At 41.6% G+C, this 16,298-nt stretch overlaps 1 protein-coding gene across 5 annotated transcripts in view; it reads left to right on the forward strand.

The window, feature by feature from the left end:
• The window catches only part of LOC146464414 (voltage-dependent calcium channel type A subunit alpha-1-like), a 53,763-nt gene that overhangs the window by 29,271 nt on the left and 8,194 nt on the right, over window positions 1–16,298 (forward strand). For all 5 annotated transcript variants that reach the window (XM_085129880.1, XM_085129882.1, XM_085129881.1 and 2 more), the window contains 13 exons: window positions 3–51; window positions 398–498; window positions 1,569–1,770; window positions 2,740–2,904; window positions 4,065–4,172; window positions 4,843–4,926; window positions 5,422–5,550; window positions 6,427–6,492; window positions 6,773–6,882; window positions 7,601–7,751; window positions 14,513–14,640; window positions 15,264–15,360; window positions 16,127–16,232. In XM_085129880.1, the coding sequence (XP_084986006.1) occupies window positions 3–51; window positions 398–498; window positions 1,569–1,770; window positions 2,740–2,904; window positions 4,065–4,172; window positions 4,843–4,926; window positions 5,422–5,550; window positions 6,427–6,492; window positions 6,773–6,882; window positions 7,601–7,751; window positions 14,513–14,640; window positions 15,264–15,360; window positions 16,127–16,232 (1,496 nt within the window). The remainder of the gene's footprint in view (window positions 1–2; window positions 52–397; window positions 499–1,568; window positions 1,771–2,739; window positions 2,905–4,064; window positions 4,173–4,842; window positions 4,927–5,421; window positions 5,551–6,426; window positions 6,493–6,772; window positions 6,883–7,600; window positions 7,752–14,512; window positions 14,641–15,263; window positions 15,361–16,126; window positions 16,233–16,298) is intronic.

Here is a 16,298-nt window from a genome sequence, read left to right on the forward strand (position 1 = left end):
AGAGGACAATACTTTGTCTACAACGATTTAAACGACATGACAGACGTAACGGTGAGTTTAGAAATTTGTCTACATGCTTCAGTGAATGTTTTCTTCAACAGGTCGAGTAAGTAGAGAGTAAGCGATCAGAGTAGACGCTTGAAATTCTGGCTATAACCGGGTAGCATTACGTTTTGTTATCACACAATTTTCCCGTTTTCTGCAGTGTGATTGTGGCTTGACCCGTTACCTCGCAGTGGTTTGTTTGTTCTTTGTGAACAAGCATTCCCTATTGTGTCACGTTGTTTGATGTTCTCGTGCAACGGTTCTCTTATGTATTGCGTTACGTTTTGTGTTGTCACGCAACCCTTGTCAAATGCGCACTTTACAAGAGCTGATTCCGTGTTTTGTTTTGCAGCTCAAGGACCGTCAGTGGGGAGGGCAAGACTACGATTTTGACAACGTTTTCAATGCAATGTTGGCATTATTTACATCATCTACTGGAGAGGGCTGGCCGGCGTAAGTTTCTTATAACCCTCATTTTGTTTTTACTGTAGTCTGTGTGAAAATCACCGGCCAAACCAACCATCGCCTTGTCTTAATCACTCCTTAAACCTTGGTTCCTTGAAACTCCCACCCTTAGTAAAGTAGGTTTACAGTCAACTCTCTCTAAGCGGGAAAGAAAATTTAGTCCCTGCCGAATTTCACTTGTTTCTCTGTAACTGAACTCGCTCTAAGGCGGACATCTCTCTAAGGCGGACAGCGGACACTTTTTTCCAACATGTTTGTTCAAAAAACCTCTCAAAGCGGACACCGGATGTTTTTGAAATTTTATAACAGGTCCAGCTTTGTTAAGGTTGATTCACAAATGTTCAAAGTGTGTATGAACTGTGTTGGATTCGGTAATAAAAGAGACACAGCCGGCCCGTCATGACTACATTGTACACTGTAATTAAAGTAACAAAGCACTGGTTTTAGTTTTGATGTTTGGGTATCAGTTTACATGAACTCTCTCTAAGGCGGACAGTAAATCTGGTACCGAGGGTGTCCGCCTTAGAGAGAGTTGACTGTATTTGAATGCTCGCACTTCAAGATAATGCTCAATGGCGTTCAACTGCGTGGTCGCACTTACAAAAAATTCAATGTTAGATAAAAGGGAAAAAGTTTGTGGGAGGCAGCGTGGTCGAGTGGTTAGTGCCCCGGACTTGAAATCCGAAGGTCCCGGGTTCAAGTCCCGCTCTGACCGTTAGCTGGAGTTGTTTCTCGGTAGCCTCGAGTTCAACTCCTCGACCGCGCTTATAAATAGCCAGCTGGTCTGCCTCCTGTCAGTTGGGATTTTTAACCATGTTATGTTCAATTTAAATTATTTCTTTGTGAATTTTAATTTTCGGCCCCACTAGCACTTGTGCTATAACCACTTCCGAAGGTAAATAAAGGTTATTTATTTATTTCATTTTATTATTATTATTATTATTATTAATACCGGAAGGATCAAGAAGTTGTAGAATAAAAACTTCTCTACGCTTCTTGTAATTTCTTTGTATGGTAAAAAACCCGATAATCTGACTTTTTATGTCTCTTCTCTTTAGTCTGATGCAAGCTTCCATTGATACAACCGAGATCAACCGAGGGCCTATCGTGGATAACAAGATCGAAATCGCGCTCTTCTACATTTTCTTTGTAGTCGTTTTCTCGTTTTTCTTCATCAACATTTTCGTGGCTCTCATTATCCTCACATTTCAAGAGCAGGGAGAGAAGGACCAGGGAGACTGTGAACTAGACAGAAATCAGGTGAGACGATTGCGTGACTAGCTTCCCTCGCAGACACTCTTTTGGCTCGTCACGCAATCTTTCTCATTGGGGAGGAAAGATTGTGTGACGAGCCAAAAGAGCGTCTGCGAGGAAGGCTCTTGCCTGACAAGCTTGAAATGAGTGATGATTTTTATCGTTGTAAGGTTTATAGCCCGCTCTTGTGTCAATCCCGGTGCACTTAGTACGTCTCAGGTGGGGTGGAGTGGGGTGGGGGTTTTACCGTATTATTTGAGTTCTATAGGCCTTTGTTTTCCCAATGGGTATGGTGTTCATGCCGTGTGGTCTAATAGGACATTTTCACTATGGCGTCATTTGACTACAACTACCAGAATCCTTCAGTTTTTTGTTTTCTCATGCTAATTAGAGCCATTGTTCTTTTCTGTCCACTGGGATTACAAAATTTGAACTTGAAAAGGAAAACAAAATGAATTCTGGTAGTTGTAGTCAAATGACGCCATCGTGGAAATGGCCTATTAGGGTGCCCTGCCACAAGCAGGTTTTTGACGATTTTGTCAAAGAAATAATAGCATCTTTTGGGCCATGCTGGCCAATCTTAGCCAAAGATACTCATTAATACTGTATTTGATGTAAACTAGTATAAGCATTGGCCTCAGTATTAACAAAACTCGATCCTTGTGTTTGGGCTTTCATTGACGCAAACGTATTTTTTTCTCTCGAAGCGATGTTTAAAATTCACGACGTAGCCCATCTATCAAAGAACAAATTCTCCTATCTTGTCCCTATACTTTTCTGTTAAAATTACTGGGGAGATGTTATTGAAATATGAAGAAAATCCCCTTTGGGTGATCATGTCCTTAATTCTCATGACCATAGGGGTTGAATAAGCATTGATATTACAAGGAGAAATTTGATGCTGATCACTGTTAGGACTGAGAGAAAGTGTTAAGGTATGTTAACAGTTGTTTTGTGACCCTTTCTTTTCATCAGAGGGATTGCCTGCATTTCGCCATCGTCGCTAAACCTTCGGAGAGGTTCATGCCGGAGGATCCGAACACGTGGCAGTATCGTGTGTGGAAGATTGTTGATTCAAGGCCCTTTGAGTATTTCATCATGTTGCTTATTGCATTGAACACTCTCATTCTTACCATGAAGGTAGGTGAACCCATGTTGTAATGGGATGTCCCTGGTTATTTGGGGAACTTCGCATTCAGCCATGACTAGCTAATGATTTCGATTTTCTCACCTGACCAGGTGAAGAGTGTATGTTTATTCTAACTGGCTAAATAAATAAGTAACTAATGAACGAAGGAACGAACGAACTAACAAACTAAATAAATAAATAAAATTGGAATTTGGCTTGGCATGTCCATCGAGTAGTCGTTCATTGACTGTTTCCTTTATGAATTGGAGTTTGGAAGTGTTCGTCCTCGGAGATCCAAGGGCAGCTAGTCAGGAGGAAGGGATTTTTATGAGCCAAAGTTTACAACATGAAAATCCCTTCCTTCCGACTAGCTGCCCCTGGGTCTGCGAGGATGGGAAGTGTTGGGCTTTGTAGGGGGAAAACCGGAAAACCAGGATACAAACCCTCGAAGAAGGGCCGAGAACCAACAACAATCTCGACCCACATATGACGTCAACTCCAGGATTAGAGCGCTAGTTTGGTTATGAGTCAATCTAACCTGCGATCAGGCTCTACTTTCGTTTCGCTTGGTGAACCATTCCCGCAGGAAACGCGAATTTAGCGAGCGACGAAATAAGGGGAAACATAAAGAGCGCTGCAAAATTGGCCCTGGGGCCCGTTTCTCGAAAGACCCGGTAACTTACCAGGCCCGATAAGTGTCTGGTGATAAATGTTTCTTAACAGAAGTCAATTTTTGTTAGCTTTGAATACTAAATTTTAAAATCTTATAATTCTATGAAAACATTGGCCAAGTACCACGTCTGTAATTGCTGTGTAATCGGTGAAAAAAAAACATTTAAAAATATACTTATCGTGCCCGGTAAGTTACCGGGACTTTCGAGGAACGGGTCCCGGGTCTCAAGTTAAAGTCAACCATCGATCGGCCAAATGTGAATGAAAACAAAATTAATTACGGAATCAGATTCTGGAGGTTTTATTCAAATTAGTGTACACTTTAAACGTCGACACCGTCTGTTGGGGAGGGAGGGGGGAATGTTAGTAAAGGAACTTATTCAGCAGAAAGTTGCGTGATAGGGTTGGATATTAATACTTGTCGAGTTCATTTATATTTCGTAAACATGCCCAAGCTGTACGTATACTGCAAGTTGCCGCTTAATGTTATTTTTTGCAGTTTTACAATGAACCTGATGTGTATCGGACAACTCTCGACTTGTTCAACACAATATTTACCTTCATGTTCACGGGAGAAGCTATACTGAAACTGTTTGCCTTCAGACTGGTAAGCTTAAAATGTCTTACTTCCTTTAGTTTCTAGATTGGATAGAAAATATTTGCTAGACGATAGGATTTTATGTCTTTCTTCCTGTTTAGTATCAAGTCCACACGCAGACATTGTTATGTAATAATGAGCGTTATGTAATTGTGCAATGCACATGGCAGGATTAACCTGAGTATCAGGCCTTCCTTCCTTTAGGCCTTCCTAAGGGGAGGGGGCAGCCCCTCCCCCTCCCCCCATGTCTGAAAAGTCTGATACTCAGGCTATGGCAAGATAGGCTTAAGCCGGCGACACACTAGGCAATTTTATTCGCCGATCGCAGCGAATTTGATCGCCAGCGAAAATCGCACGCGATTTTTATTAATTTTCCTTCTCTCTCTGAACTTGAAAGCTTAGCTTCTGGATAGTTCGGCCACGTTACGCAAAGTAAATGTGTTGGAATTATCGCGAAGTTATTAAGAGAACGCGAATTTGGTTTCTTTTTACATTTTCGTTGTCGTCGTCGTTTCTCAAAGTCTCTGTTTTCGTTCACAAAATGACTAAATCAAAGGTTCAAAATTTAGGAACGCCCCGCGAAGTTCCTATTCGCACGTTGCATGTTTGTTTTAAAGCTCATGGCTATGACATTTCGTACCTTTTTCTCATCTTTGTTTTGTTGTTTTCTTCTTTTAAGAATTACTTCCGAGATGGCTGGAACGTATTTGACTTTGTCATCGTCTTGGGAAGTTTGCTAGATTTCGGTCTCCAGAAAGGCATGGTAAGGACAAACAGCAGGTTGGCCTTTTAGAGCGCTTTTCATTTGAGTGTCGAAAGTAATTTCGCGTTTGCTTTGATTTTGTTTTACCGCACTCTGTGATTGGTTGGCAAAATTCACGCCACTTTCTCAACCAATGAGAAGCAAACCCAAAACCAATCGGCGTGATTTCGTCGCACGCGTTTTCCCGCGCTTGGCGCCGGTTAAATTTATTTGATTTGAATTCTGATTGGTTCATTGCGCTTTTCTGTCTGTTCTGATTGATTACTTGATTTTGGTTTTGCAACACTGGATTGAAAACCGTTTTAAAACATCTTACTTCAAACCTGGCTCCTGTTTTTGTCGGACATTAACATAAAGAAAATCGGTTGTAAAAGCAGAACTTGATCTAACTTAACAAAACTCATTAACCCCAGAAGGCTCCTATCATCTGAGGTCTCAGCAGTAAAAATACTTCAACGCGTATTAAACCCATTTCCTTGCTTTCTTCTCTTGCAGAAAGATCAACAATCTATGCCCTTCGATCCCAGTCTCTTCCGTCTATTCAGGGCGGCCAGGTTGATCAAGCTGTTAAGACAGGGTTACACAATCAGAATTTTGTTGTGGACGTTTCTGCAGTCTTTCAAGGTAATCTTGTCAGTCTATTAACGGGCCTATATCAAACAAGCGCACTCTTAGTGATGAAGAATCAGGCTGAATCAAATCTCTATTAATCGGCCACCGAAGGAAAACAAATTTCGCTGGTGGTAACGTAAAAGGATTTTACGTTTTGGCTTGAAACTGAACTTCTTCACAGTTGTCTGTATATGGCTTGGTAAATTCTGGCGGATACTGCGCACACGTCGCTCGTTGACCGCTGTGAAATGAGCTGATGCTAGAAGAAGCGGTCACTGAAACAAAACCCCAGATAAGTAAACTTCCTGACAAAGGAAGGGGCGCGTATTCATAGTACCTGCTGGGAAATTAGTAAAATGACTGTACTTTCCACTGAGGAATTTTAAAACATTGATAACATTTATACATTGGTGAAACAGGAAGGACACTAGGTCACCGATTTTGCGAACATCTTCGAGATGTTGAAAGCAGTCGTTCGACACTTTAATCTGCCTAACCACTCTTACAAACACATGCCAGTCTGTGGCATTTCTCTTCATCATAGTGACACAGAAAACAGCAAAACTTTAGAACGAAAATTCATCTTTCAAATCGGCACTCGTGATCTCCAAGGAATCCGGCAGCGAACGCTTTTCATTCGACTAGTTTATTCTTTCTTTCCACGTTAGCATGCTCACCATTACTCACTATATAGACCACACACAACCCACAATTCCTTGATTCGCTCTGACGAAGGGCTAAGGTCAGCACTCGAATCTCTTTACGGTGGTCAATTTACCTTTAGTTACCAACTCTGTTGATAAACCAGACATTCGTTTTTACTCCTCACCGACGCAGCATCGCAGTTTCTTTAGAAGCTAACCCCCGTATCCATTCGTTCTCTTTAAGGCGTTACCGTATGTTGGTATGCTGATCTGGCTTCTGTTCTTCATCTATGCTGTCATTGGAATGCAGGTTTGTGACGAGTCCAATTCTATGAACCACTTGAAAACCAAACTAAACTAATTATTCTTAAAACTACAGAAACAAAAACAGACAATCAGCATCTTTTGAAGCTTTAGCTGCCTAAGGTATTCGACCAGGCTTGGGATTTTAATCACCGGAGGCGGACCTTGCGCTCTCTTGTTTGGCTCAACAACGCGCGTTAGGAGACAAAAATCCTTGAGGGAGTGTTTTTAACTAGCCAAAAGTAAACGCAGAAGTCAACGAAGTATTACTTTCTTTTTTATTACAGATGTTTGGTCAAATCACTACGGATAACGGCGATCGTGATGGCCCCTGGGGTGAAATAAAACCTCGAAATAACTTCCAGTCCTTTCCTCAAGCCATTCAAGTACTTTTCAGGTATGTTGCACTCATGGATCGCCGCCAAGCTTTGTAGGAACCGTGTTTCAGGTTGAGTTCGTCATTCTACGGTAACTACGAAAATGTTACGACTTATCATTTCGGACTATAAACTTCGCACAAAGACTTTTTTCTTGAAATTTCGGACGTAACACTGAGAGGATACAACATGTAAAAACGTAAGAATCATTGAACACAGCTCTGTTGGGATAGTTCAGTTCGAACACAACAATGGACAGGCCAGGATATCTTTTGAGCAAAACCGGCGCAAAATCGAGTGAAGAGTGCATAAAAACTAACTCCTAGCGCGGCTGTGCATTTTATCGTCGACAAACAAACTTTAAAACTCGCAGTTTGAAGAAGACGAGAATTAAATGCCTTAATTTTGTTCACCTAGAGAATGAAGTCATACTGTTGAGCATTTTCGTAAGCCTTGCTTGTCGTAAAGTACTTAAAATTGCAATCTCTTTCCCCTCCTTCCTTCCTCCCTTCCACCCTTTCCATCCTACCTTCCTTCCTTGCTGCCTTCCTTCCCCCTCCCTCCCTACCTCCCTCCCTCCATTCCTTCCTTTCTCCCTTCCTTCCTTCCTTCCTTCCTTCCTTCCTTCCTTCCTTCCTTCCTTCCTTCCTTCCTTCCTTCCTTCCTTCCTTCCTTCCTTCCTTCCTACCTTTCTTAAGTTGACATGGTCACGCTAATTTGTCACGCTCCCTACCGTAGGTCGGCAACAGGTGAAAACTGGCAGCTGATTATGCTGGCATGCGCATCCGGTGCACACTGCGACCCAAGAGTGAAGGACCCTCCAGAGACATGTGGCAGCCCATTTACTTATGTATACTTCATCTCCTTTATCTTCTTTTGTTCTTTTCTGGTAAGTTGCTCTTTATTGCACGAGAATCTTGGTGTACAAAGTATACAATACAGAAGAAGGTAGCAAAACTTATTTATGCGGGGTGACCTTCTGATTTGTGACTTAAGCGAACCTTAGGAGCTTGCGTCCTTGATAGTTTGTGAAAGAGAATTAAATAGCACTGTTCCAGATCATCGAAAAGTTCTTTTTCCAAGACTTAATCTCAGTTTTGGAAGATGGATGTCATTTACAAATGTATACTATTATTCCTAGTAAAATACTGACTAAGGTATTGCGGAACAAGATTATGTAGGCACTTAAGAGGGAATGTCTACTAAGACCGAGCGAAATCATAAAAAAGTGGCACATGATGAAAAAATCAAAACTCTGCATATTCCGTCCAGAGATACTCCATACTAGTTTAAAAAACGTGGTGGGATTTTTTTCCTGAAATATATTTTTTAAACCGGAAAAAATAGAAAAAACAGTGACGGCCCCTCGTGGTGTGAAAAACACCCGAAATAAACATGGTTCGCACCTTCTCGTAAACTTCGTTCTGTTCAATTCGCATCAAAGAAAACCCAGTTTTCTTCTTGAAAATTTGCTTTTGAAATGTTTATTAAGTATCTGAGTCCAAAAATACTCCAGTGGATGAATATTCCTGGTCATGAGGAGCCACAAAAAGTCTCAAAAATTCGCTTCCTCCAAATTCTGAATTTGGCGCACTTTTTTAATAGAAAATTTCGCGATCCGGTAAAACACTAAAACCCTTCAAATTTACAATTATAGATTGAGGAAGTATCGCTCTAAAACCAGGTTTAAAAAATAGCTTCGGGCTTTTTACCAGCGCCGAGCATTAGAGGTCTCAAAATCACGAAAATCGCAATATCAACGTGTAAACAAACTGCACACGACTGCAACCAAACTAAGAGAAACTATTGAAATTTCATGTATTTTACCTCGGCATTCGGCTTTAAACCACCAGTGAAAGGTCATGTTTCGCTAACTGCAATAAAGCATTGTCTAAATAAGATATTTGGTTGTGTTTGTATCCTTTCATTATTATATAGCCATCTTGATGTGTGAAGTCAACAAGATAAATTATCATCACTTATTGCGATGGAGCGACAATAAACTCAAATGACTTACCATCGGACCACTTCTTTTCGACTTGAAGATCGTTTAAAATGGAGATGAGTTTGATTTTCTTTGAATTTCGAAACGATTTTTTTGTTTCGAGCTGTCGTTTCGAGATCCATTCGCAGGATTTACTTGAAGCGAAAAGCGCTCGTGGATTACTGTTCGACATAAGTCACGCAATAAAATGTCACGCTTTTTTAATTCACGTGACGTTAGGTTTGACTATGTTGGGTGAAAAACACACGGGAAACGTGTGTCCTGACATGCTGAAAACAAAAAACAAATTAAAAACAATGAAATCTTTACCAAAGTGTGGATTTATAGCCGAATGTTTTTAACATCTATACACACCAAAAGGACTGAGCCACAAAGCAAGCCTTGCTAAAGTATGTTACTCTGCATTTTAATGAGGTGAAACCTTGGGGAACACTTTTCTTGTTAGAACCACTAAGTATTAACGCCTTGGTTTTCGCCTTCGTGCAAAAGTCACTACGGTCTCATCCCTGACTGTTCTCTTGGGGATGGGACAAAACAATGTTATCAGCCAGAAAAAATCACTCCTCACTGCTGTCTTGCGCATCCTTGACAAAGAGAATGCAGTTTGTCGATGTATGGCTTTTTCCATTGAATTGTTACAGCTGAGAGGTCAATGCCAAAGGAAATACAAATTTCCTAATGGTAAATGAAAAATAGGGGTTGGGCGGGGATGGGGTGAGCGCGTGCTCATTTTCCCGAACAGCGGCGCGTTATCGTCTTTTGATTCATCATTTACCAGTGCTTTCTTCGAGGCAACGTGCAAGAAGAAACCTGCTGTTAAGGTTGCTAGCTACTTCAGCACACATCAATCATTGATCTTGAACTGGATCACTTGTCACAGCAATACATTGTAATAAATTAAATAATGGTTTGTTTCACGATGTAGTTACTCAAGTTGTAGATCGCGACGTTTCGACTGCTTCTGCTAGTCTTCATCAGGCAATGAGGTCGACCGGATCACACTTCAGTATTTATGTCACCAAGGTCTGATCCTGCAAGTGTCGCATACAGGGTCTGCTTTACTTCCGGTTTGCTGTCAAATAGGACTTCTGAACTAGAACCGAGTCCTTCGTAACGCACTTGACTTGAGTATCCATACCATATCTAGTCTGTTGCTCTCTTACTGACTATGCTGACCACCGGTAACAGCGTGGTTTGTCCCGCAAGCTTCTCCGCATAGTCGACTGAAGCTCTGTCAAAGGACTTCTCGTCTCGCGCTCTAGGGAGAGCTGGTGTCGGCCATATGACAACCGCTTCCATCACGTCTAGCTGTCATATGACGTCATCATACCCCGTTGCGGACCCCAGAGGAGACATGCTTGAACGTACGATCTCTCCTCGGAGTCTCATAGCCGACATTGCCATGCTTTTTGTACTTGTGAAGTTATGGAAGGGGATTCTCTGCCCCTCTCCGTCTCCAGAAGACAAAAAAGAAAAAAAAAGGAGTTCTAGATAGGATTTGAGCTATGTTGACATGCGAAGGAGTATACCATGTTTACTGAATCGCACACTTTGGTTTTCGGACAACCAAAACTGATAACTCTTCAGGTCGCTCTAGGACGTCGACCCTTGCAGCATCTTGGTTGATAGAGCGCCGGCATGTGGGCCTTCCATGACGATGTAAAGATGTTTGCCTTTGCTTGCTTCACAGTCAATGCAAACTCCTCTTTAAGTCCGTTTAGCACATCAACAGTGTGCTGCGACATCAGAATGCTTATCACTAGAGAGCTCGCGACGCAGCGTGTCTGGTGAACGTATTGCGCGAGACAGGGCGCCTGTCTCATGTGGTGTCATTTCTTGGCATGTACCTGACAGGAGCCACCCCTTGTCCACCATCAAAGTTCGTCCGCTCGCATTTTCCGATGAGCGTTTTAGCTGAGACCTAATAGGGCTGACGTCTGTAGGTGCCAAGTGCGACTGATTTAGTGCGTCTATAGGCCTAAATGTAGCTCCTGATGTAATATAATAAAGTTACTTTATGTTCCAAATCTGAACTGTGCAAAAGGACAAGCCAAAGGGGCTCCTATATGTTTTTGCGGCCGAGCCTTTCACACCTAAATTTTAACTCTTACTACCGTTTCACACATACTGTGTACTATGAGTAGAACCCCCCCCCCCCCCCATCCCCCCAATCCCCTCGGGCTCGATCCAATGCTTGCAGTTTCTGGTACTGTTTTTGGTGTCGCCTCGGTAGCTTTCGCAATAGGCCCGCGTTCACGGCATATACCTATGCAAAAGATTGCTAAGCTCACTTATTGATTTATGTAGTGATTAGTTTAAAGTTCAAAACACCGGCGACGAAAAAGACAAATGCTAGTCACGTTTGGGTTACACTCCCAAGCAGCCGCTTTTAGGGGAGCAGGTAATACGATGTCCCCTAAAATGACGACTGCGTGGGTCCAGGCTACGTTTGGATTGCACTGTTTCCAAACTAAATTGGCCCATTGTTCGTAAATCAGTTACAGAGGAGGCCAGCGTTTATGACAAAATTAAGGTGTACTTACCAATTCAAGAGCCCAATGGAATCAGTACACCGGTTTGTCGCAATAAAGCTATGGACTCTGACTTGCCTATTCCACGGTCTGCTATTCTCACCTTGTCAGTATTGCAGTATGTTAAGAGAGCCCATGCGGATCTCGTCATTGGTTAGCACCTCTGCACCGGCCAATTTCGCACTGAGATGGGACAGGTTAGACTTTTTCAAAGTCCGTTTTCGTGGGAGTCCAGTCAGGTGCTCGGCTCACGACTCCGTCGCCTTGTTGGTCACTCTTTCGGTGCATAAGAAGTCGACTTGTGGCAAGTCTATAATGGTTTACACAGAAATGTAGCGGAAGAAAGAATCACGCGCGCGCTAAGATAAGCTCAACTTCGGAGTAAACATCACTTATTCGAATACTGCTAGTGTTGTCCCGAAACGTGTTTGTTTTGTGAAATTTCACGAGGTATGCATTAAAGGGCCCTAGCCAGCCACGCCTTTGTTTTTGTTTATATGCGAGAGTTTGGCTATTATATTTTACTCGGAGCATGTCGAAATGAACGAAATCACTGTGAAACTACTAAAGATAATGAAACATACTTTCAGGAACACAAAGCAATAAGATTTAGCTTCACCATGCAATATCAATAATTTTGATGGCATCGAAAATGGCGGAGGCTGACTAGGGTCCTTTAAGTTTGTTGTTGTCTTAACGGTTTTGCACTAGAGTTGCACCAAAGAAAGATTTGAACGGTTTACTAAAACACTTTTTTTCTGTTTGACCACCTTGTCAGATAATTGAAGCATCCGCAAATCCCACAAGCTGATTTCACCCGGTCACAACCGAAATGGCCGTTAGGATGATTGAAATTATCAGAAAATTCTTTAAACGCAGCGTAAATACAAAAATCTACAAGTGTTTTATAACATAGAAATTTTGCATATTTGGTAATTGTTCCAGCATCATCATTGTGTGTCCATCGGGTGCGTGACGATATTTCAATCAGAACAACGGCGGTGTTTATAAGAACACAACAGATCATTGTAACTAAAATAAACACATTAAAAAAAAAGTGCTACAGATCAGAGAAAATTAACGATTAAACAGAAAACTGAACTTTTTTAAAGATCTTGTTAACGAAGAATTGATGCACCCAACCCTTTTTCAGGTACTGTTATCATCAGTGATCACGGAACTCTTTATCTGTCTGTATATCTTTTATCTTGTTTATAGCTGTTATTTATGTTGGCAAACCGACACATGCGAAAAGAACGAACGTCATTCTGGTTGAGAAACTAAAAAAGTTCTCGTTAAGTCACAATTTTCTTATATCACCTTATACCGGTATCTGTTCAATTTCCTCTCGTTAAAACATCATTCAAGCAATTATCCTTGCTGAATAAACCATTCACGCACACGCCATGACCGTCGTGAAATAAACAACCTGAATCGAACATCACTGTTCACGGAGAAATTCAAAAGCCGCGTTAATGCGTGAACAGTCACGTTTGGATGTTCAAATAACTTTAAAGGAACTAGTTTCAGACGCCCTGATGTTTGAATTTTTTTTTTTCGATTTTGGCCATATGTAAGAAAAACCAACACTCCGAAGGAAGCCGTTGCGTGACCGAAACAAGTACAGTCAAAAACAATCGAAGAGGGAAGATTATAAAGTCCGGCGGTTTCTGAGATGACTGTGGAGAACTTTAAAATTAGATATTTCTGTTAATATTTTCTTTGAGCCGACAAGGTTTTGTTACCGTCAAAGGATTTTTGCCCCTTCAATTGGCATTTGCCAAGTGACGTGAATGCGATAGCAGAAGTCATTAGTCACTGAAGGAGATCAATTATCAACCCTTCGAGCTATGATGGCTTTGTATGGTGCATTAAGCCAAGAAACTGATACTTAGATGACATCTTATTCAAGGTGTGCTAAATATGAGCTTTCTGTTGATTGGTCCATCGTACTATTGAGGGAAACAAGGAAAAAAATTACAAAAGTCTTCGGTGATTTTGACAAACATGTTTATCGCTTACAGTTGTTGACAGATAATGTTGCAATTATCGGGATTTTGAGAGCGTTAGTTCTCAGCGCTGATAGAAAGCCCGAAACTGATTTTTAAACCTGCTTTTAGAACGGCATTTCGTCAATCAAGAATTCTAAATTTCAAGTGATTCGGTGTTTTACCGGGTAGGGAAACTCTCTCCTGAAAAAGTGCGCCAAATTGAGAATTTCGACTGAGCCAATTTTAGTAACTTTCGGTACCTTCCCCATGACCTTCAAAACTAAAGCAGAGATCTATTATTGGCCTCAAACGATTCGTAAACACTTCAACTGCACATTTCCAAGCTTAAAATGAGGTTTTTTATCTATGCGAATTAAACAGAGCGAAGTTGAAAGAAGGTATGGGACACGTCTATTTTGGGTGCTTTTATAGACACTTGGGCCCGAACACATTTTATTCAATTTTTCTGGGTTTAAAAAAGAATTCCGAGAAATCAAAACCACCACGTTACTAGAACTACCATAGGGTATCCTTAGTCAATTTGTGAACGACTTTCATTTTTCATCATGTGCCACCCCTCGCTCGGTGTTAGTAGACATTCCCTCTTAAAAACTAAGTCACACTTATGCATTTCTCTACTAGTAATCAAATTCTCCCAGCTTAGATAGCCAAAAATAGACTCACTAGAGCTGTCTCGTTGGATAATACGTACAGCTCGATTCGCCAGACGCTGTAAGTTGTCCCTGCATGCAACTGAGGGTGCACCCCACGCAGTGTCTACGTAACTATTAAGTGGTAAGATTAGGCAATTGAACACAAATTTGGATGCGTCCACAGACTCGAAAATTAGAACTGCCTTATACAGCCTATGGATAGTCCCGCTGGTAGCTACTACACAATAGCTTTCATTTGAATTGCTACAATGATAAAATATTTCGCTCGCAAATCCAGCGGCTTGAAGACAGCACCATTAGAAACAAGAAAGGCATACGTACATCGAAAGCTTTTCATATGAGTGGGGTCGCACCTGGATTTCGTCCAAAGACTCAAAAGTCAAAGACCATTCAGACGTGAGCTAAATTTTAGGAGGAAAATTGTCAACCATTCTGCTTTGTGTCTCCAGCTTCTCAATCTGTTCGTGGCTGTCATTATGGACAACTTCGAGTACCTAACACGTGATGAGTCTATTCTGGGCCCGCACCATCTCGATGAGTTCGTTCGCGTGTGGTCTGAATTTGACCCCGGAGCCACGTAAGTTGTGGATTTCGTCTGTCGGATTGATTTTAGTAAATCGACCCTTTTGGGGTAAAAGAATTCAATCCACTGTACGAAAAAAGATGACGGCTGTACATTTTACCACAATACCTTGCGAACCTAATACAGCCAATGGGCACGTAAAAAGCCATATTTTTGCGAAATTCGTCCCTGTTGCAACAACATAGTGTATGCCAGGTTGAAGTTTTTAGAACTTTTCTGTGCGGTTTTTGTTTTTGTTTTTTGGTCGGGGGGGGAGGGGTTGAGGGGGGGTTCTTACGCTAAGAATTATGGATAATTGTACCAGTTGCCATCGTTCTTAGCCTCCCACGCAGTCGTGTTTAGGAGACTCGTATTACCTGTTATTACCGTATTGTCGTCTTATGGGGAGGAGGTAATACGAGTCCCCTAAAAACGACTGCGTGGGAGGTTACAACGTTCTCGGTACGATGGATATCATTTTAGACATCTCCTCGTTTTGGGGTCTCCACTTGAAAGAATAAAAGAGAATTTTTTTCCTCACTTAAGGGTCCTTTGACTTTAGTGACAGTTGTCATGTTTTTCATACGCCCATTATATCTCTTGTCTTCTCTCTGAGTCTTTTTCGTGTTTCTTTTCAGGGGCCGTATCAAGCACACTGAGGTTTGTCAGTTGTTACGGCAAATGTCTCCTCCGGTTGGAATCGGTAAGAAATGTCCCAAGATTGTGGCTTATAAGGTAAGCAAAATTAATTTATTTGAAGCGAGAGCGTTTTCCCTTTGTGCTTCACTGTGCTCCGTGATTGTTTAAAAAATTAAGAAGTGAACCTACACCAACCGTAACTTGCTCGCCGGCGTTTTTTCGCACTTGACGTCATTCACTTTTACTTCCTTCGAGTTTCTGATTGGCACATTGCATTCTCGACCTTGTTGTGATTGGCTAGAGGGAGTATTTAAGTTTTACGACACCCAATTATGATTAAAAACCGTTTTTCAGGCTCTATGCGTCAAGAATTGAAGGAAACCCGCCAAGCATTAGTGGAGTTACGGTTGTGCTATAGAGAGTACGTCAAAAGTTCTACTTAAGGCTGGCTGGTTCAAAGACTGAACGCAGTCGTCAATATTGTGTCCTCGACCAAAAATGCAAAGAAACGTGCCTACATTTTCTGGGCTCTGCAGTCTTTCCGTACGTAGGCTCATACTTTTCCAGAAAATTATTAATCAACGGAACCAAACGGGAATCTACATAACCGTCTGCCATATAAAACTAAAGCCTTCTATTTCTCTCAGGCCGGTAAACAGTACAAACAAGTTCCCCTGTATAAAACTGACAGATTCGGGGACACTTTTCTAATTTTCAAGAGCGAGAGAAAATAGCAGTTATAGTTTAGTTAATGATATAATGGCCTTTATATGATGAGTTTAGGTTTTGTTCTCCTTTCGTCTCAAAGTCGGGACTAAGATATTACCTGGCGTTACTTGACTTTAGTGAGCTTTCTTTTCAGCGCCTGATCAAGATGAATATGCCGCTGTACCCAGATAACACAGTCACCTTCACGGCTACTCTTTTTGCATTGGTGCGAACGTCACTCAAGATCATGACAGAGAAAAGTAAGACTAATTCTTTCCTTTTTATAAGTTTCAACACACCCAGGAAATTGCTAACGCGACGTAATT

Source organism: Pavona decussata, unplaced genomic scaffold (genome assembly GCF_977016875.1).
Source record: "Pavona decussata unplaced genomic scaffold, jaPavDecu1.1 SCAFFOLD_164, whole genome shotgun sequence".
NCBI classification, from domain to species: domain Eukaryota; kingdom Metazoa; phylum Cnidaria; class Anthozoa; order Scleractinia; family Agariciidae; genus Pavona; species Pavona decussata.